The sequence below is a fragment of the Prionailurus bengalensis genome, chromosome B3, assembly GCF_016509475.1.
Source record: "Prionailurus bengalensis isolate Pbe53 chromosome B3, Fcat_Pben_1.1_paternal_pri, whole genome shotgun sequence".
NCBI classification, from domain to species: Eukaryota; Metazoa; Chordata; class Mammalia; order Carnivora; family Felidae; genus Prionailurus; species Prionailurus bengalensis.
The window spans coordinates 61,520,814-61,537,902 of NC_057355.1; the positions used below are offsets into that span (position 1 = coordinate 61,520,814).

General features: G+C 43.2%; 1 protein-coding gene across 1 annotated transcript in view; it reads left to right on the plus strand.

Moving 5' to 3' along the window:
* Positions 1 to 650: 650 nt before the first annotated feature.
* The window catches only part of EHD4 (EH domain containing 4), an 87,713-nt gene continuing 71,274 nt past the window's right edge, over positions 651 to 17,089 (plus strand). The window contains exon 1 of the mRNA XM_043554170.1: positions 651 to 1,059. Coding sequence (XP_043410105.1) covers positions 824 to 1,059 — 236 coding nt within the window. The 5' untranslated portion in view covers positions 651 to 823. The remainder of the gene's footprint in view (positions 1,060 to 17,089) is intronic.

Consider the following 17,089-nt stretch of genomic DNA (forward strand, 5'->3'; position numbering starts at 1 on the left):
ACAACTAAGAGGCAACAGTAACTCTTTTACATGTCAACATGTGGTAATTAGATGGTAATAATGAGGATGATGATTAAATCTTTAATGTTACAGAAAATCAAATAAAGAAAACTATGGGCAAGAGGCCTTCAATTCATCCAGAACTTAGTGGAGGCAGCGTGAAGTAGGAGAAACATCTACCCAAGCAGATTGGAGTCTTCTTCCCCTTAGTCAAATATTGTCAGTATGTCCTTGAGTCAAGATCTCTTCACTAACAAAATATGTAAATAATAACCTTCCAGAGAGTAGAAAGAACCTGTCTGTCAACTTTCCGAACTTTTGTCCCCAGTATCATAAGCCTGGGAAGAGTAAACTTCCTAGGAGACTCAGCAGCCTCCGGAGGCTCATTTTTGCCAGCTCAGATTTGCCCGGAAGCCGACGCCACCTGGCCAGAGGTGGGGCCCCGGCGACCTAAGGGGGCGCTTCCGAGACCAGTCTGAGCCCCGGGGCTGTGGAGACACCCTCTCCCCCGCCAGTCCGCCGACGGACTCCGTCATCAATAATTCATTAAGAACCTCCTCTCCATTGGCTGAGACGCGCTGGCAGCGGCCCAATGAGGAAGGACTTGAGAGAGCCTTCTGAATAGTAAACGAGCTGTCGTGACGCAGAGACCAGCGATTGGCTGCGACTGCGCGAGGCGGGGCCAGCTCGGGCGGCGGCGAGAGGGGCCGGAGCTGCTCAGTGCCAGCCGGGGAGGGTCGAGCCCTGAGCGGGGACTGAGCGCGGGGTGTGAGAGGGTGGGCGAGGGGAGCGAACCGGCGACGGGCAGACCGGCTGCATAAGGATGTTCAGCTGGATGGGGCGGCAGGCTGGCGGGCGCGAGCGCGCGGGCGGCGCGGACGCAGTGCAGACGGTGACTGGGGGCCTGCGCTCGCTCTACCTGCGCAAGGTGCTGCCGCTGGAGGAGGCGTACCGCTTCCACGAGTTCCACTCGCCAGCGCTGGAGGACGCCGACTTCGATAACAAGCCCATGATCCTGCTGGTGGGCCAGTACAGCACGGGCAAGACCACCTTCATCAGGTAACCCGCCCCGCCGGCTCCTCAATGCCGCCGGGACCCCTGCTCCCACCACCTAGGTGCTAGCGGTCCTCAGCACGTGTGCGCGTGTTGTTACCAGCGTCCCGCAGCCCTCGGACATCCTGCAGCGCCCACTTCCCCTGTGCGGAATCCCCTCGCTGCTGTTTCTCTCTCCAGCTCCGGCGTGACCTCAGGTTCCCGCCCCTAGCGCGGTGCCCAGGTGCCCGCAGCCTCGCCCCGGGGCGCGGCCGCCCCAGAAGGGGCTGGCTCTACCCCACGCTGGCAGGAAGGTCCCTGGAACCCCTTCACTGTGTACTCTGAGCCTTCTTTCCTTGCTCTTGTGAAGGCACTCCTCTGGCTGGCTTTATCCTGTCACCGTGGCCTGGGGACCCGGGGAAGGGAGGGAGAAGAGCGAAGCTATAATAAGCATCTTCTTGATGAGCGAGTGAGGCCTAGGGCTAGAAATGGGGACAGAGGTGTGGGGTCAGAATGGGCTCTTGAGTCATAGTTGGAGAATTAAGCCCCCAGCGCATGACGAATGAATGAATGGCAACAGTAGAGTGTATTTCCAGTGCCCCTTTCTTTTGAGGTCCTTGCTTGCCATCCCCCAACACATTGTTGGGGCCAGTGGGTAGAGAGGCCGCTTTTATTCAGCTCTTGCACAGCCTCGCCTTTATCCGACCAAAGGAAGTTAGCTGTGTGTAGCAGCCCCAGCTAGCGCCCAGTGGAACCAAGGGGGAGTGTCATATTACTATTCGTTAGTTTCCATTTCTTAGGTGGGTCATTCCTTCCTCCCTTGACAACTGAAAATATTTGTCATGCTCGCTCTGTCTCTAAAAGCAGTTACTGTGCATGCGCTAGGGTTCAAATCATATAGCTTCTTCCGAAGCGATTTTTGTTGGGAAATAATTTACATTGAAACAACTTGCCTTTTGAAGAGACTGTGTTACTTCTAAAGCAGAAGTAAGATACTTTTAAGACTTACTTTCTTTGGTTAGGAAACTTGTTTTCCTGGGTTAAACCCTGTGTCAGTTAAAACAAAGTGACTAATCATTTAAGGTTTGGGTCTAGGGTTTGGGAAACTGTAACAGTCTCATCATTATTGATGTTCAATAGATGTTCAGAAAACTGCATCTATATTTGGATATATGCCATTTCTATTAAATAGCGGCCTCTTTTTCTCCACTCCAGTGACCTAAATAGTTCCTACAAATAGAGTGCTTGTCACTACAGGAAATATGCTCAATCCAGACCTACAGATACACTATGAATGAAATGAGCAAAGCAAATATACTCTATGGAAATATCGTTCTAGATAGTAAAGTGAATGTAAAGGAAGACTGAGGGAAATAATTTTTAAGTTGATTTATTTGGTGCTTGTTAATAAAGTGAAAATAGTATTCAGTATATCACCCCAGACACTCAAACCATAGAATTGTTATAGTCACTGGTACCCTGAAAGATGACAAACAATACCTTTAAGGTCTGAGTAATATAACCAGTTTTTAAGTATATGGGAAAATGAAGTATTGTGACTGACAAGAGTGGGAGGTGGGCCTTTTGGAATATACAGGTCAAAGATAAGGAGCTAGCAGTGTAATTACAATAATTGCAGACATTAGCAGTGACATATGCACAGCACCCTGGGCAGCTCCTCCTGTCTGTCTCTGCCATGAGGCTTTATTGTGCTGTGTGTGATCAGGGAGCCCTGTTGGTGCTGTACCCACCTGGATGTGATGTGGCCATCTCTCTGCTCTCATAGCCTCACTCTTCTTTTTCATCATTTGAAGGGAGCTTTGTGGAATAGCTAAGCATAGTTTTAAGAAGGATTTTGAGATTTGACTCCTGGCAACATCATCCAAATGGACCACTTCTCAGGTACTGGAGCCATGTGCGACCTCAGGGTGAAGGAGGAGTCACCTTACCAAGAAGTCACTTGCTTTTGAGACCTTCCTTTACCTAAGTGACTTTGTCCTTAGGCAGTAGGCATAAACTGGACCTGTGAGGTTAGAAGGAAATCAAGGTGGACAGGAAACTTGGTGAGGCACCAGAGACCTGAGTTTGGTTTCAGAGTGGAGCTAGGAGGGAGAGATTTAACTCCTGGGAGGAAATCCCCAAATGAAAGGGCAGCTCCTCTCCAGAGCCTTCCCTGGCACTGGGAAGCAGAGGGGTTGGCCCAGGGTGCTGACCATCCTGGATCCTGCTTGCATCCATGGCTGTCTTTTCTCTGAAACTGGTCAGTGGCTGGATTGTTTGCTACTAGCCATTGAACACTAGAAGTTCATACTTGGCTGTGGGGTGCACTTATCCACATAGTAAAAGATTCTCATCCACTTGGCTTCCTGTATATCCCGAGAGGTCACTGGTAACACACAGCCTGCACTGATAGGAAGGAAACTTCTCTCATTCTAAAGCCATTCAGCAAGGCTTTTGGTGTGCATTGCATACCTTTAATAAAACTGTACTCTTCCTTCCTTTTGTCCCATGACTGGGAAGAAGTAAGAGCTCCTCTAAAGCGTGGTGAGCCAGAACTTCGTCTGGAGTGAGGAAACTAAATGTGTGCCTTGTTCTAATAAAAACGTCTTCTAGATGGGGTGGATGAAGAGCCTGAGTGCCAAAAACTACACTTATTTTTGGATGTGTATGGAGGGAGAGTTGGTAGACCCTCCTAACATGGGTCACAAAACTGGCCCAGAAGGAGACTTCAGATGTAATGGAGCTATTTGTCAATGTCTCCTTGGATAGAAGCAGAGCAGCTGATAAACCTATTGTCCTACTGACAATTTTATTTCTCAGAAGACAGAGAATGCTATGAGAGAAACCATGGGTGCTCACTCTACCTCTAACCAGCAAGAAAGAGTTGGCCAAAAAAGGAGAAGAGACTGGCATGGGGGAAAGTGGCCATGTTGTCTTAGACTACATAACAGCCAAGGAAGGGTGGATATTGGGCTCAGTCAGACTTGCATCCAAAATCTGAGGGAAACAGATTTCACAGGTTCCCCTAGAAAATTCCTGGGCCCAGCTGCTGTGAAGGAAGACATTTCCACTGAGAAGATGTGAGGCTCACTGGAAATCAAGCCATGGTTGCATATTTTGGTTTCAAAGAGCTCCATTTTCTCTCTTCCTCCTATATCCTGTCCCTCCCCCAAAAATTTATTCTAATGAGGAAAAAAGAGGGAAGTCACTCAAGAAACTGTATATGCTTTAAAAGGGTAGAGCCCAAAGCAATTAGACAAGAGAAAGAAATAGAAGGAATGTAGATTGGAAAGAAGTAAAACCATCTCTTTCCACAGAGGATATGATCATATGTATAAAAAATCTTAAGGATTAAGGAAATCCTAAAAAAAAACCTTTTAAAATAAGGAAATTCAGCAAAGTGTTAGGATATAAGATCAATATACAGCATCAGTTATATTTCTATGAACTAGCAATGAACAATCTGAAATTAAGAAAATAATTCCATTTATAATAGCTAAAAGAATAAAATATTTAGAAATAAATTTAACAAAAGTAGTGTAAAACTTATGCACTGGAAACTACAAAACTTTGTTGAAAAAAATTAAAGAAAACCTAAAACAACAACAACAACACACAGGAAAGACATCCATGTGCATGGATTGGAAGACTTAATATTTTTAGAAGAGCAGTACTGCTTAAAGTGATCTGTGACTCCGTGCATTCCCTACCAAAATCCCAACTGCCTTCTTTACAGAAATTGACAAGCTGATTCTAAGATTCATTTGGAAACATGAGAGATCCAGAATAGACAAGACAGTCTTGAAAGAGAACAAAATTGGAGTTCTCCTACTTTCTCATTTAAAAGCTTGCTACAGGGGCGCCTGGGTGGCGCAGTCGGTTAAGTGTCTGACTTCAGCCAGGTCACGATCTCACGGTCTGTGTGTTCGAGCCCCGCGTCGGGCTCTGGGCTGATGGCTCAGAGCCTGGAGCCTGTTTCCGACTCTGTGTCTCCCTCTCTCTGTGCCCCTCCCCCGTTCATGCTCTGTCTCTCTCTGTCCCAAAAATAAATAAACGTTGAAAAACAAATTTTAAAAAAAATAAATAAAAGCTTGCTACAAAGCTACAATAAACAAGACAGTATGATAATAGCATATGGATAGACATAGAATGACCGAATAGAATCAAAAGTCCAGAAATAAACCTGTATGTCTGGTAAATTTGTTTTTCCAAGGGTTCCAAGACAATTCAATGGGAGAAAGAACATTCTTTTCAACAAATGATTGATGGTGGACAATTGGATATCCACTTTGCAAAAGGCATAGAGAGTGATGGCTAATGGGAACAGGATTTCTTCTTGGGGTGATGAAAATGTTCTGAAATTAGATAGTGGTACTAGGTGCACAACTTTGTGAAGATACTAAAAGCCACAGAATTGTACCCTTTGAAAGGGTAAGCTTTATGGTAGTATATAAATTATATCTCCATCCTGTGATTTCAGCATCCTGTGATTTCTTTAATTCTTAATCCTGTGATTCTTTAATTTCCGTAATTCTGCAGTTAGTTCCAGTCAGGTAATTTCTGCATGTGTATACAATAATTTAAAATAAAAATGGTTGCCAGAAAGAAGGCAAGCCACAAAAAGTGGGAATAAGCTAAAAGAACACATGAACTGGGACACCTAGGTAGCTCTGTTGGTTAAGTGTCGACCCTTGGTTTTGGCTGAGGTCATAATCTTGTGGTTTGTGGCCCAAGCTGGTCTCTGTGCTGACAGCATGGAACCTGCTTTGGATTCTCTCGCCCTCCCTGCTCCTCACCCCACTCTTCTCGCCAAGATAAAGAAATAAACTTAAAAAAAAAAAAAAAAAAAAGAACACACGAAGGAAAGGAACTGAGAAGTAGACATGAAGGAATTGAGAGTACAAATAGCTATCACACAATCCCCACAATATGTTTTTTCCCCTGTATATTCTTGTCAGTGTATAAACATGTTCATTCTTCCTAACACTCAAGTTAGTAAAATCAAAGTATAATATTTTCCTATAAAATGCTTGATAAAGTAATTGTGTTTTAAAACTTTAAATATCACTTAAATATAGTGTTCCTAGAGGGGAAAGAGGGCATGAGTTGCATATGCAAATGTGAAAACAAAGTTTATGGACAGTTTGAAGCATTAAGAAGCTGGTGGCTGGGAAGGCAAAAATGCCTTGGGCAATAAAAGGCCTTTTTTGGTAGGATTAGAACAAGAAAAAGAATCAGGAAGTGATAGACCCACTTCTTGGGACTCTTGCTCTAACTTTCACAGAAAGCAGAACTCGTCTTTTTTCTCCTTTTCTCTCAAAAACAAATGATCCAGAGACAGGAAAGGGAGCCCTGTGGTGTTTGAGGGGATTCAAGCCCAGGGGACGAGGAACCCTCCAGGGGCTGCACAGGCACGGCCCAGTACATACCCAGGTCGGGGAACAGATGGCAGGACCATTTAGGAAGAACGTGTAGTTGTGCTCAAAGAACTGTATTTGGTACTTTTTAAGAAGTTATGAAGAATATGAGGAGTATCAGAAAACTTGAAGCAGGCAAATGGCCCCGTTTTCAGAAAAAGGGGCGCATAGATTCTATTAAAGAACAAAGCTCTACTTCATCCCTTTGATAAGCTCTAGACTCAGTTATTAAAGCAAAGAGAAGTGAAGGCACTCCCTAGGAGTCAGCCTAGTTTTACCAAGAAAATCCTGTTAAGGGAACACCGTGAGCCCAGTTTAGTGGTTTTACTGTCAGCTAGGCACTGGGGCCCCTGGAAGCGATAGTCTTCTCTGCCAAACACCATGACCTTTGTAGATCTTTCTGAAATGCCGACATATTTGATTTTTACAGAAGAATGGACTATCTATAATATATAAGATCATACGTGTATATCCTAGTGTCCATTTATTCAAATAATATTGGTTTCCAGGAAGGGCCTGGCTATCCCAGAACTTAGTTTCATGGGGAATATGGATAAGAATCCACAAGCTATTAGGGCTCTGAGTGACAAGAGCTATGACACTAGAAGTGCAGGCTGGGAGGGGGGCATAGGAAGGACCCTTCATTCAGGCTTGGAGGTTGGAAAAGGCCTCCCTGACGACACAGCCTAAAAGCTGAGCCCTGAGGAATGAGCCAGAATTAGCTGCCCAAACGAGACCAGGAAATGAGGGCAAGAAGTGTCAACGATGAGGCCCAGGTTTCTTGTATAATTGGGTGGGCAGTGGAGCTATTCACTGAGATGTGGACACAGGGAGAGGATGAGTGGGGGCATAATTTGAGTTTACATTTAAACCCATGTTGGAGTGGACACCCAGGTGTAGAGTCCACGAGGGGTTGGACATATGGATCTGGGAGTAAAAGGAAGAGTTACTGTGGAGACACGGGGACAAGGCACCAGAGAGGTGGAGTCACTGCCAGGGAAAGATGGGAATTTGAAGCCACTGTAGGGCTCTTTTCCTTGTGGTTAACAGAAGCTCAACTGAAAAAGGCTTAAGTAAAAAGGTATGTTGTCTCATGAAACCGATGAGACCGGGGTTTGCTGGTTTCAAGCCTGGCCTAGGACTCTGAGTGGCGCCATCTGGTCTCTCTCTCAGCTCTGCTGCCTTCTTCATGTTGGCTTCCTCCTCATGGCAGTTTGGGGTGGGCATTTGGCCATCTCCAAATCCAGACTCATGTCCTGCCAGCTCAGCAACCCCAAGGGGATAAAAGGAACCTTTTTCCTAACAGTTTCTGCAACAGTCTTAGGTTTGAGTCTCATTGATTAGCCCTGGTATCCATCCATGAACCAATTCCTCAAGCCAGGGGAATGAAATACCCATGCCTGCAGTGGGGTGGTCAGCCCCCAAACCATGTGGACTAAGAGGGGGGAAAGGTGGCTCCTCAGGGTGCTGCTACAAAAAAGAAAAGCATTTGCTCAACAGATGAGACGTCAGGCAGCCCTCACAAACGCCACAGAAAGAGGGGGCGTGGTCAACAGGGTCAGATGCTTCTGGGAAAAGGGTTGAAATGGATCTAGTGGATTAGCCATCAGGAGCCAGGGTGACCTTGGCAAGAGCCATGCCAGTAAGTGGTGGTGATGGAAGCCAGGTGGCGGTGGGTTGAGGAATGAGTGGGAGGCAAAGTGTCAAATATAGAAAACTCTCAGCAACTGGGTACTGGAGGGGAGGAGCCGTGCCCTGGTCTGGGGCATTCCAGTGAAAGCCTATTATAAGTAGATGGAAGGGGCCTATAGAAAGGGAGTAGCTGGTATTTCAGAAACCTAAAAAGGGGCAGGACTCAGAGCAGGGGAGTGGGGGTGCCAGGACAGGGTGAATGTGGTATCGGTGGCAGTAATCACATCTGGGAGACACTGCAGGTTGACCTCTTGTTCACTTGTTACATCATCTACCTGACAAATGGCAGCCATGCCACAGGATTAGGAGAAATATAAGGGGAAATGTATTTTGTTTTTGTTTTTTAATTATGAAATTCTCTTCCTTAACTCGCATTTAGAAGCTTACTTCTAGAAGACATTCAGTATTTTTCAAAACCTTGGAAAAGTATAACTAGAATGCTACAGTTCCTGGATCTGGCTGCTGGACAGAATCACTGGGAGACCAAAAACAGATTCTAGGGCCTTAATCCAGACCTCCTGAATTGGAATCTCTGTGGGAGAGGGTCAAAAACCTATTTTTGTTTTGGTTTGCTTTTGGTTTTTATAAACCACCTCTCAGAGTAATTCTTAGGTAGTTTCCTGCAGGAAATATTTGGGAACCACTGAAAGACAAAGGTTCAACTAATGGAATCATGATAGTTGAACCATTTAAGCTTGAGAAGTAGATCAGTCTCAACCCAGAAGAGAGTCTCACTTTGATGGCCCTTCTATGGCAAGTGGTCCAAGCTCCATCTGTTCACATTTTTAAAAAAAATTTTTTTTCAACGTTTATTTATTTTTGGGACAGAGAGAGACAGAGCATGAACGGGGGAGGGGCAGAGAGAGAGGGAGACACAGAATCGTAAACAGGCTCCAGGTTCTGAGCCATCAGCCCAGAGCCCGACGCGGGGCTCGAACTCACGGACTGCAAGATCATGACCTGGCTGAAGTCGGACGCTTAACCGACTGCGCCCCTGTTCACATTTTTAACAAATGACCTAGGTGAAGACATGGAAGTCATGCTTACAAAACTGGTAATTATGCAAAAAATGCAATTTAATAAACAGCCCTTTTCGCTTAATATGATATGATAAACTTTTTCTTAAGTAATCTTCAGAAATAGCTTTCATGACTGCACCCTAGTCTATCATACATCTTGGAACATTGTTTCTAATTTTCTGCTGTTATCTATAATATTGCAGTGGACATTCTTGGCTTGTAAATCTTTGTGTATCTCGTTTTTTTTTTTTTTTCCTGTTAGAAAAAAGCCTATTCTGCTGAGTATGAATTACTACATCAAAAGGTATAAATATTTTTCAGGTTTATATATATTCCTGATTTTATACATACATATATATATATATATATATATATACACACACATACATATACACATGCATATATATAACATATAAATAATACATATTTTACACTAAAACCTTGGTTTGCGAACACAACTCCTTCCAGAAACATGCTCGTAATCCAAAGCACTTATATATCAAAGCGAATTTCAAAAACCATTGGTTCAGTTGTGATCATGTCATATTCGGCATCACATACTACTTGTGTTGCAAGACATCGCTCGTTTATCAAGTTAAAATTATTAGAAATCTCTGCTCATCTTGCAGAACACTCGCAGAACAAGTTACTTGCCATCCAAGGTTGCACATGAAATAGAACTTTACATGTTTTATTCTGACTATGTCTATATACATATGTTCCTTTTTCAGAAAAGTTATTCCAAATTAGACTCCCACCACAGAGTCTAATATGAAGATTATTATTTCACCAAACTGTCAGTAAAACTATGCATTATTATTAAAAACAAATAAACGTGATAGGAAAAAATTTTTCTTAATTTGCCTTTTTTTTTTACTGTGAAGTTGAACTTCTAAAATGTGTAGTCATCATCTCTATTTCTTTGAGAGTTATTTGTGAACTTTGTCTAATTTTCATTTGGAGTGCTAGACTTTATCTTTTTTTTAATTTTTTTTAACGTTTATTTATTTTGGAGAGAGAGAGAGAAGGGGCAGAGAGAGAGGGAGGTACAGAATCCGAAGCAGGCTCCAAGCTCTGAGCTGTCCACACAGAGCCTGACACCGGGTTCGAACTCACAAACCGCAAGATCATGACCTGAGCCAAAGTTGGACACCCAACCAACTGAGCCACCCAGGTGCCCCAACTACACTTTATCTTGTAGATATTTAAATGTTTTGCTCAATAATGGTTCTTAGTCTTTTGTCATAATTATGTTTTTCCAGTTTGAGCTTTGCCTTTTTAATTTTTTATGATCATTTTTGACATGGAGATATATTTAATATTTGTGGTCAACTCAAATACTTTTTTCCTCTTGATGATGTCTTTGATGTCCCTGGAAAATCCTTAAATATTACAGAATCCTTAAATTTAAAAAAATCTTTCCAATAGTTAACTCTTTAATCCACTTGGAAACACAATGAGTTATATTGGGATCTCTTGGAACCTTTCTCTCCTGTTGTGTTGTTCTGTTGGTAGAGTCTTATGCCCAGACCATACTGTCTTAAGGATTGTCATTTTAAAACATTCTTTAATTAAATGGTAACACAGACCCTTCTGATCTCATTTCTCTCTATTTTCTAAATACTGTCAATCATCATTTCCTGTTATTCTTTCAGAAGAACTTTAAAACTACTTTATTAGATTCTTCCCAGAAAATCCCATTGGGATCCATTTGTATTGGAACTGCATTTATCTTGGTATTTGCTCTTCCCAAGCAGGAACTCAGCATGGCTTTTACTCAGACCTTTTATACCTCTCAGAAAGGTGTTTGATTTACTCATAGAGGTTCTGTATACTCTTATTAATGCGTTCTTAGGTGTTTTATATTCCTTCACTCTTAATGAATCAGATTTTTTTCCTTTATATTTTCTAGATGGGTACTGCAAGTATGCAAGATAGCTACTGATTTTTACACATTTTTGTTTTGTATCTGTTCATTTGATTGAAGTTATTCTGACATTTTCAGTAGATTCTCTTGGGTTTTCTAGATAGACAGCTGTATCGATTATATTCATGATTACTTTTTTTCCTCGCCTGTTTCATCTTTTATTGTACTAGGAAGCCACATCCATATCAAGCTTCTAATTGTGATGATAGTGCTTTTGTTATTTCACCCTAAGATATGATGTTAGTTATTGGTTTAATATTTTATAAATTAATCACATTAAGAAATTATCTTTCTATTATAATTTGAAAAGAATTTCACTTGAAAAGAAAAAACTAGAACAGATGTTGAGCTTTTTTCTTTTACCTTTAACCCTGTGTTCTATGAAAGGCAATTATGGGAGATTGTTAATAGGTGTTCAAAAAGGGTTCTATGGTTAAGTAACTTTGGGAAGTGCTGTGTTCTATAGCCTCCTCATGTAGTTTTCCAGTGCTCCCAGATCAACCTAAACAAAGTCTGTCATCACATTCATAAATTACAACACCGAACATAGAAGACACTTAACAGATCTTCATGTGTGAGCAAATGAATGACTGGAAAAATTAACAGGACTGTAAAAAATGGAGAAGCATGTTGCCTTTTATTCCAGTGAACCTCTACTCCCTTTCATCTCCTTCCCTTTCTTTCCTTCTCTTTCTCCTGCCCTCCTTCCAGAATAGCATGGAAGGCAGACCTGAGTAGCTCCAGGTACAGGCACATGTTCGACAGCAGTGTGCCTTAAGCACATCTCAGCCCTGCATGGTTTAAATAGCATTCATAGCTGGAAAAATAGAACTGTGAAACAGCTTTATCCAGCAAATTCCAGTTTCTTGATCCCACAGGCTAATGTAGATTCCTTCGTAGGCACAGCAGTTTCAAAGATGATGTCATCTGAACAAGCAGCCCTGGCCGTAAGATGTCCATGATTTAACTAAGGGAAAAACAAAAATGAAAATAAAAGTTAGGTTTTACAGTTAAGAAAGACATAGAGTTTTAAAATGGAAACGAGGCTTGGCCTGGCTTAGTTTTTCAGTAACTCAAAAAGATTAAAATTTTGAACGACGTGAGATGTTTGTGATATTTATCTCAGCATGATTTATAATAGCAAGAAATGGGAAGCTACATCAATGCCCAAGTGTAAGGATATAGGAAATTCATCTGAGAATAGTATGCAGCCATTAAAAAATTGTTTTCAAGTAATTTCTTTTTTTTTAATCTTTTAACGTTTATTTATTATTGAGAGACACAGAGAGACAGAACATGAGCATGGGAGGGGCCGAAAGACGGGGAGACACAGACTCTGAAGCAGGCTCTAGGCTCTGAGCTGTCAGCACAGAGCTCGACAGCTCTGTGGCTCAAACCCACAAACCACGAGATCATGACCTGAGGCGAAGTCAGACGCTTAGCCGACTGAGCCACCCAGGTGCCCCTGTTTTCAAGCAATTTCTGATGGCACAAGGCAAAACTAATGGTGAAAAATCTAGATGCAAAAGTATTTAAACATTTTGATCCCAATTTTATAAACAAAAATTACATTCACAGAAAAATGACTGGATGGAAATATATCAAAATGTTAAAAGTAGTCATCATCTTGTGCTAATGTGGTCTCATGCAAGCTGCTTACCTTGTCCTAAGCAGGGCTAAAACACCTGCTCCAACCACAGTGAGGCTGAAGAGATAAAACACGTGTGAAATGCCTTATAAACAAACTGTACAGTGTGGTTTCATAATAATCTGTTGTTTGGTGGCATCCAGAAGTGGTGGTGGTGGTGGTAACTTACTAGGAAACCATTATATATTCTTGACCATTTTATAAGACTTTTGCGATAACACATTTGATTCTTCTCTCTCTCTTCCATTTCTTGGTATTGAGCATGAAGAGAAACAAAGGAAACTGCTTAGAAACATCATTTCTAGATTCAGCACAAATCAAACTTGAAGAACTAACCCTTTCTTTTCGGTTACTCTCCTAGTGAAATGGTAGATGGAGTACTATCAATAAAGAACACATTATGTAAAGCTTTCCAACACTTACTCTAAACTGAAATGTATTTAAACTCACAGGCTTGGATTTTAAAATAAGAAAATACAACTGCTTCTCCACTGAACTGAAAAGCTGTGCTTTATGTATTTCTTTCACATCTATTTGGCTGAAAGCCTTAGTAACTAATACTCAAAAGAAAGAAAAAAATGACTGTTGCAGTTAGTTGAATGCTCTTTTTAAAAATGTCCCAGTCCAAGGCACCTGGGTGACTCAGTCAGTTGGACATCCGACTTTGGCTCATGATCTCACACTTCCTGGGTTTGAAGCCTTTGCACTGACAGCACAGAGCCTGCTTCGGATTCTCTGTCTCCCTCTCTCTGCCCCTCCCCTGCTCGCAGTTTCTCTCTCTCTCAAAAATAAACAAAAATTAAAAAAAAAAAAAAGTCCCAGTCCTTATCAGTGAACTGAACTCTTAAACTATCTACAGATGCCAATGTATGCACAAACATTCCTAAAAATCTCATCATGACACAGGCCATTTCTCTAGATTTTGGTTTGAGAATTTAAAAATAATGCTCGTTAAACACCCCAAATAGATGTGGCATATTACTTTTTAGAATGCTTAGTTGGTTACTGAATACTTACTAAAAAGTCTTAGACTTGTATATCTGCTATGATTCACAGAGCTCATTCCTGTAACCTGTTGCAGGCTCCCTCAGCCTCTCAAGCTCTGATTTCACGCAGGTAGTGCTTTTGGGGGACTAGTAAGAAATCTAGGTTCTACAAAGCCACTTAACCTACGCAAGCCTTAATTTTTTCCTTGTAAAAATGGAGATAAAAGTAGAACCTACCCCATAAAGTGCTTAGGATAAAATAGTCTTTTCAGATAAAGACTTCACATAACAAGTCCTCGAAAGTTAGGTATACAGTAGCCCCCCCCAACCCCTTATCCACTCTTTCACTTTCTGTGGTTTCACTTAACCGCAGTCCAGAAACAGATGATCCTCCTTTTGACATATGGTACTAATGCTGTGTCACAATGCTTGCGTTCGGTCACCTCACCTCCTCTCACATGGGCATTTTATCGTCTCATGTCATCACAAGAAGGGTGAGAATAGTACAGTAAGATATTTTGAAAGAGAGAGAAAGACCACATTCACATAATTTTATTACAGTTTAATGTTGTAACTGATCTCTTTTATTATTTGGTATTTTTGTTAATCTCTTACTGTTCCTAATTTATAAATTAAACTTTATCATAGGTGTGTGTAACAGGAAAAAACATTGTGCATATAGGGTTCAGACATGCACTGCAGGGCTTGGAATGTATTCCTTCTGTAAGGGGAGACTACTGTCTTACTAAAATAATTAATGCCTTTTCTATTATCTTAAGGATAAGTCAGAACCTAGACAGAATGCCTGGATGAATACCCAGGGGAGACAAAATTGGCAGCTACAGTTTTGGAAGTCTATCATTGAATAATGCACCTTGTTTGTTTTCAGTCGTTCTTAAAAAAAGATTTAAAGATTTTATTTTTTTAATTTTTTTAAACGTTTATTTCTTATTAAGAGATAGAGAGAGACAGAGCATGAGCAGGGGAGGGGCAGAGAGAGGGGGAGACCCAGAATCCAAAGCAGGCTCCAGGCTCTGAGCTGTCAGCACAGAGCCCGACGCGGGGCTTGAACTCGCAAACCGTGAGATCACGACCTGAGCCGAAGTTGGGCACTTAACCGACTGAGCCACCCAGGTGCCCCAAAAGGTTTTATTTTTTTAAAGTAATCTCTATACCAAACATTGGCCTTAACTCACAACCCCAAGATCAAGAGTTGTGCGCTCTACTGACTGAGCCAGCCAGGCACCCCATTTTTAAGCCCGTCTTTGAGAAGAGTACTTTGAGGGACTTTCATTGTCCTGAAGATTTATTTTCCCCTTGTCACAAGTGACATTTTTTTTCCTATGACATTAAAAATCTTTTTTTTTTCTAACGTAAGCAATAGAAGGAAAAAGACTCTGCCCACATATGCTCTTGCATGAGATCAGCTCCTTGAACCTAGGCTGGGCCAGTGTGCCCAGGAGCCACTGGGACGAGGCCATGCCATGGTCTTCCACAAACAGGGACGAGGAGATGGCAGATCTCCCATCCTCCCCACCAACCCCTCCTGCCAGCTACTTGGAATCCCAGTTGTCTGTCTTTTTCCGCGTTGACGGCTTGGCTCGAGACTCCTGGAGTAATCACCACTGGAAGTGGCAGCCCTTTCTGAGAACACAGGAAAAGGAGAACAAGGTGGAGCCTGGGACAAAAAAAAAATCCATCTAATGCACAGGATGCCTGTGCAGTGGGCTTGTTGGCTCTGAACTACAGTGATGCTCTTCTAGGGTCTTCCTGTGGCCTCTTGTTCCTTTGAATTCTTGTTTTTGCAGATAACACCACCAAGTCCCCGGAGCTTATAGCTCTGAGAAAGCCTCTGATATGTCAAAGTTTAACACAGCTGGTCAGCCTTGTGCCTGTGGGTGACCTGTTTTTGTACATCATACCTCGGGATCCACTCAGACTCTTCATGGTGGCTGGTTTTGTACCTCATCGCTTTCTTCTCACGCTGTTCGTGTCGGATATTCTGTGTTCTGGTTGTTCTTAGTTCCCTCACTGCATAGGATTGTGCCTGCCTGCCCGGCAGTGTGACATAAGTGTATCTGAGTGTCACCACCCTCCAATGTAAAACTCCTGTGGGAAGTCAGCTTAGAGTGTCATATATTAACTCATGTATCCGACAGGTCCTACATAGGGTTGTAGGGGGGCTGTGTGGAAGCCCAGAGCAATGGGGCTGAGCCTGGTGTAAAAGCAAAAGAGCCTCAGGCCAGGTGGGAGGAGCCCCAGGTTCCAAGCCCTGCACAGAGCGAGTCTGACCAGCAAGTCATTGCCTGCTCTAATCCACAGGTTCTTCATCTATAAAGACCCAGAGTTGAGCCAAATGATTCCTAAGAGAGTTTGGGGCTCCAGAGTTCTGAGTATGTAGATCGTGCGCCCTGAAGGAAATGGCAGCCTATCAGGAAAGAAGAGATAGGCCCACAAATAACACCAATCCCAGGTGCTCCCAAGAGAAGGGAAGTTGGGGAGTGGCCAGAAAAAAAAAGGTCCTGGAGTGCTCAGGGAGGGAAGACTGCCCACAGGAGGAGATGTTTTGCAAAGTGACTTGACAGAGTAAGTAGGATAGAGAGTAGAGACCCTGAGACATGATTCCCTGCCAAACAGAGGGAATGAAATAAGGGAAGTGAGGGGCAGAAATTTCCCTGGAAGAGACTAATCAAGAAGGGAACAGAGCCTGTAGTAGTTGAGGAGCAAGAACCCAGAGGGCAAGGCAGAAGGGGGTGGCTTGTGGGGGGAATGGAAGTCATCCAGGAAGGACTGGGTTGTTGGTGAAGGCTGTCGGGTTAAAGTGGTGCTTTAGAAAAGGAATCTGAGGGGCGCCTGGGTGGCGCAGTCGGTTAAGTGTCCGACTTCAGCCAGGTCACGATCTCGCGGTCCGTGAGTTCGAGCCCCACGTCAGGCTCTGGGCTGATGGCTCAGAGCCTGGAGCCTGTTTCCGATTCTGTGTCTCCCTCTCTCTCTGCCCCTCCCCCGTTCATGCTCTGTCTCTCTCTGTCCCAAAAATAAATAAACGTTGAAAAAAAAATTTAAAAAAAAAAAAAAAAGAAAAGGAATCTGATCTTGCAGGACAGATGGGGGAGAGGGAGGCTGGGAGGCAGCTGGGCAGAACTAAGTGGCCAGAGTCTACACGAGGTGTGATGAGGAGGCAGGAAAGTGAGGGACGGAGGCCAGAGCCAGATGGCCACCTGGATGAGGGCGAGGAGAAAGTTGGTCGGTCCCCAGACACTGGTTCTGCACCTACTATGTGCCAGGCACCATGTTAAATGCTAGGATATGGTGGTGACCCAGACGAACGAGGGCCCGTCTCTCAAAGTGCTCCTAACGTCCTGGGACAG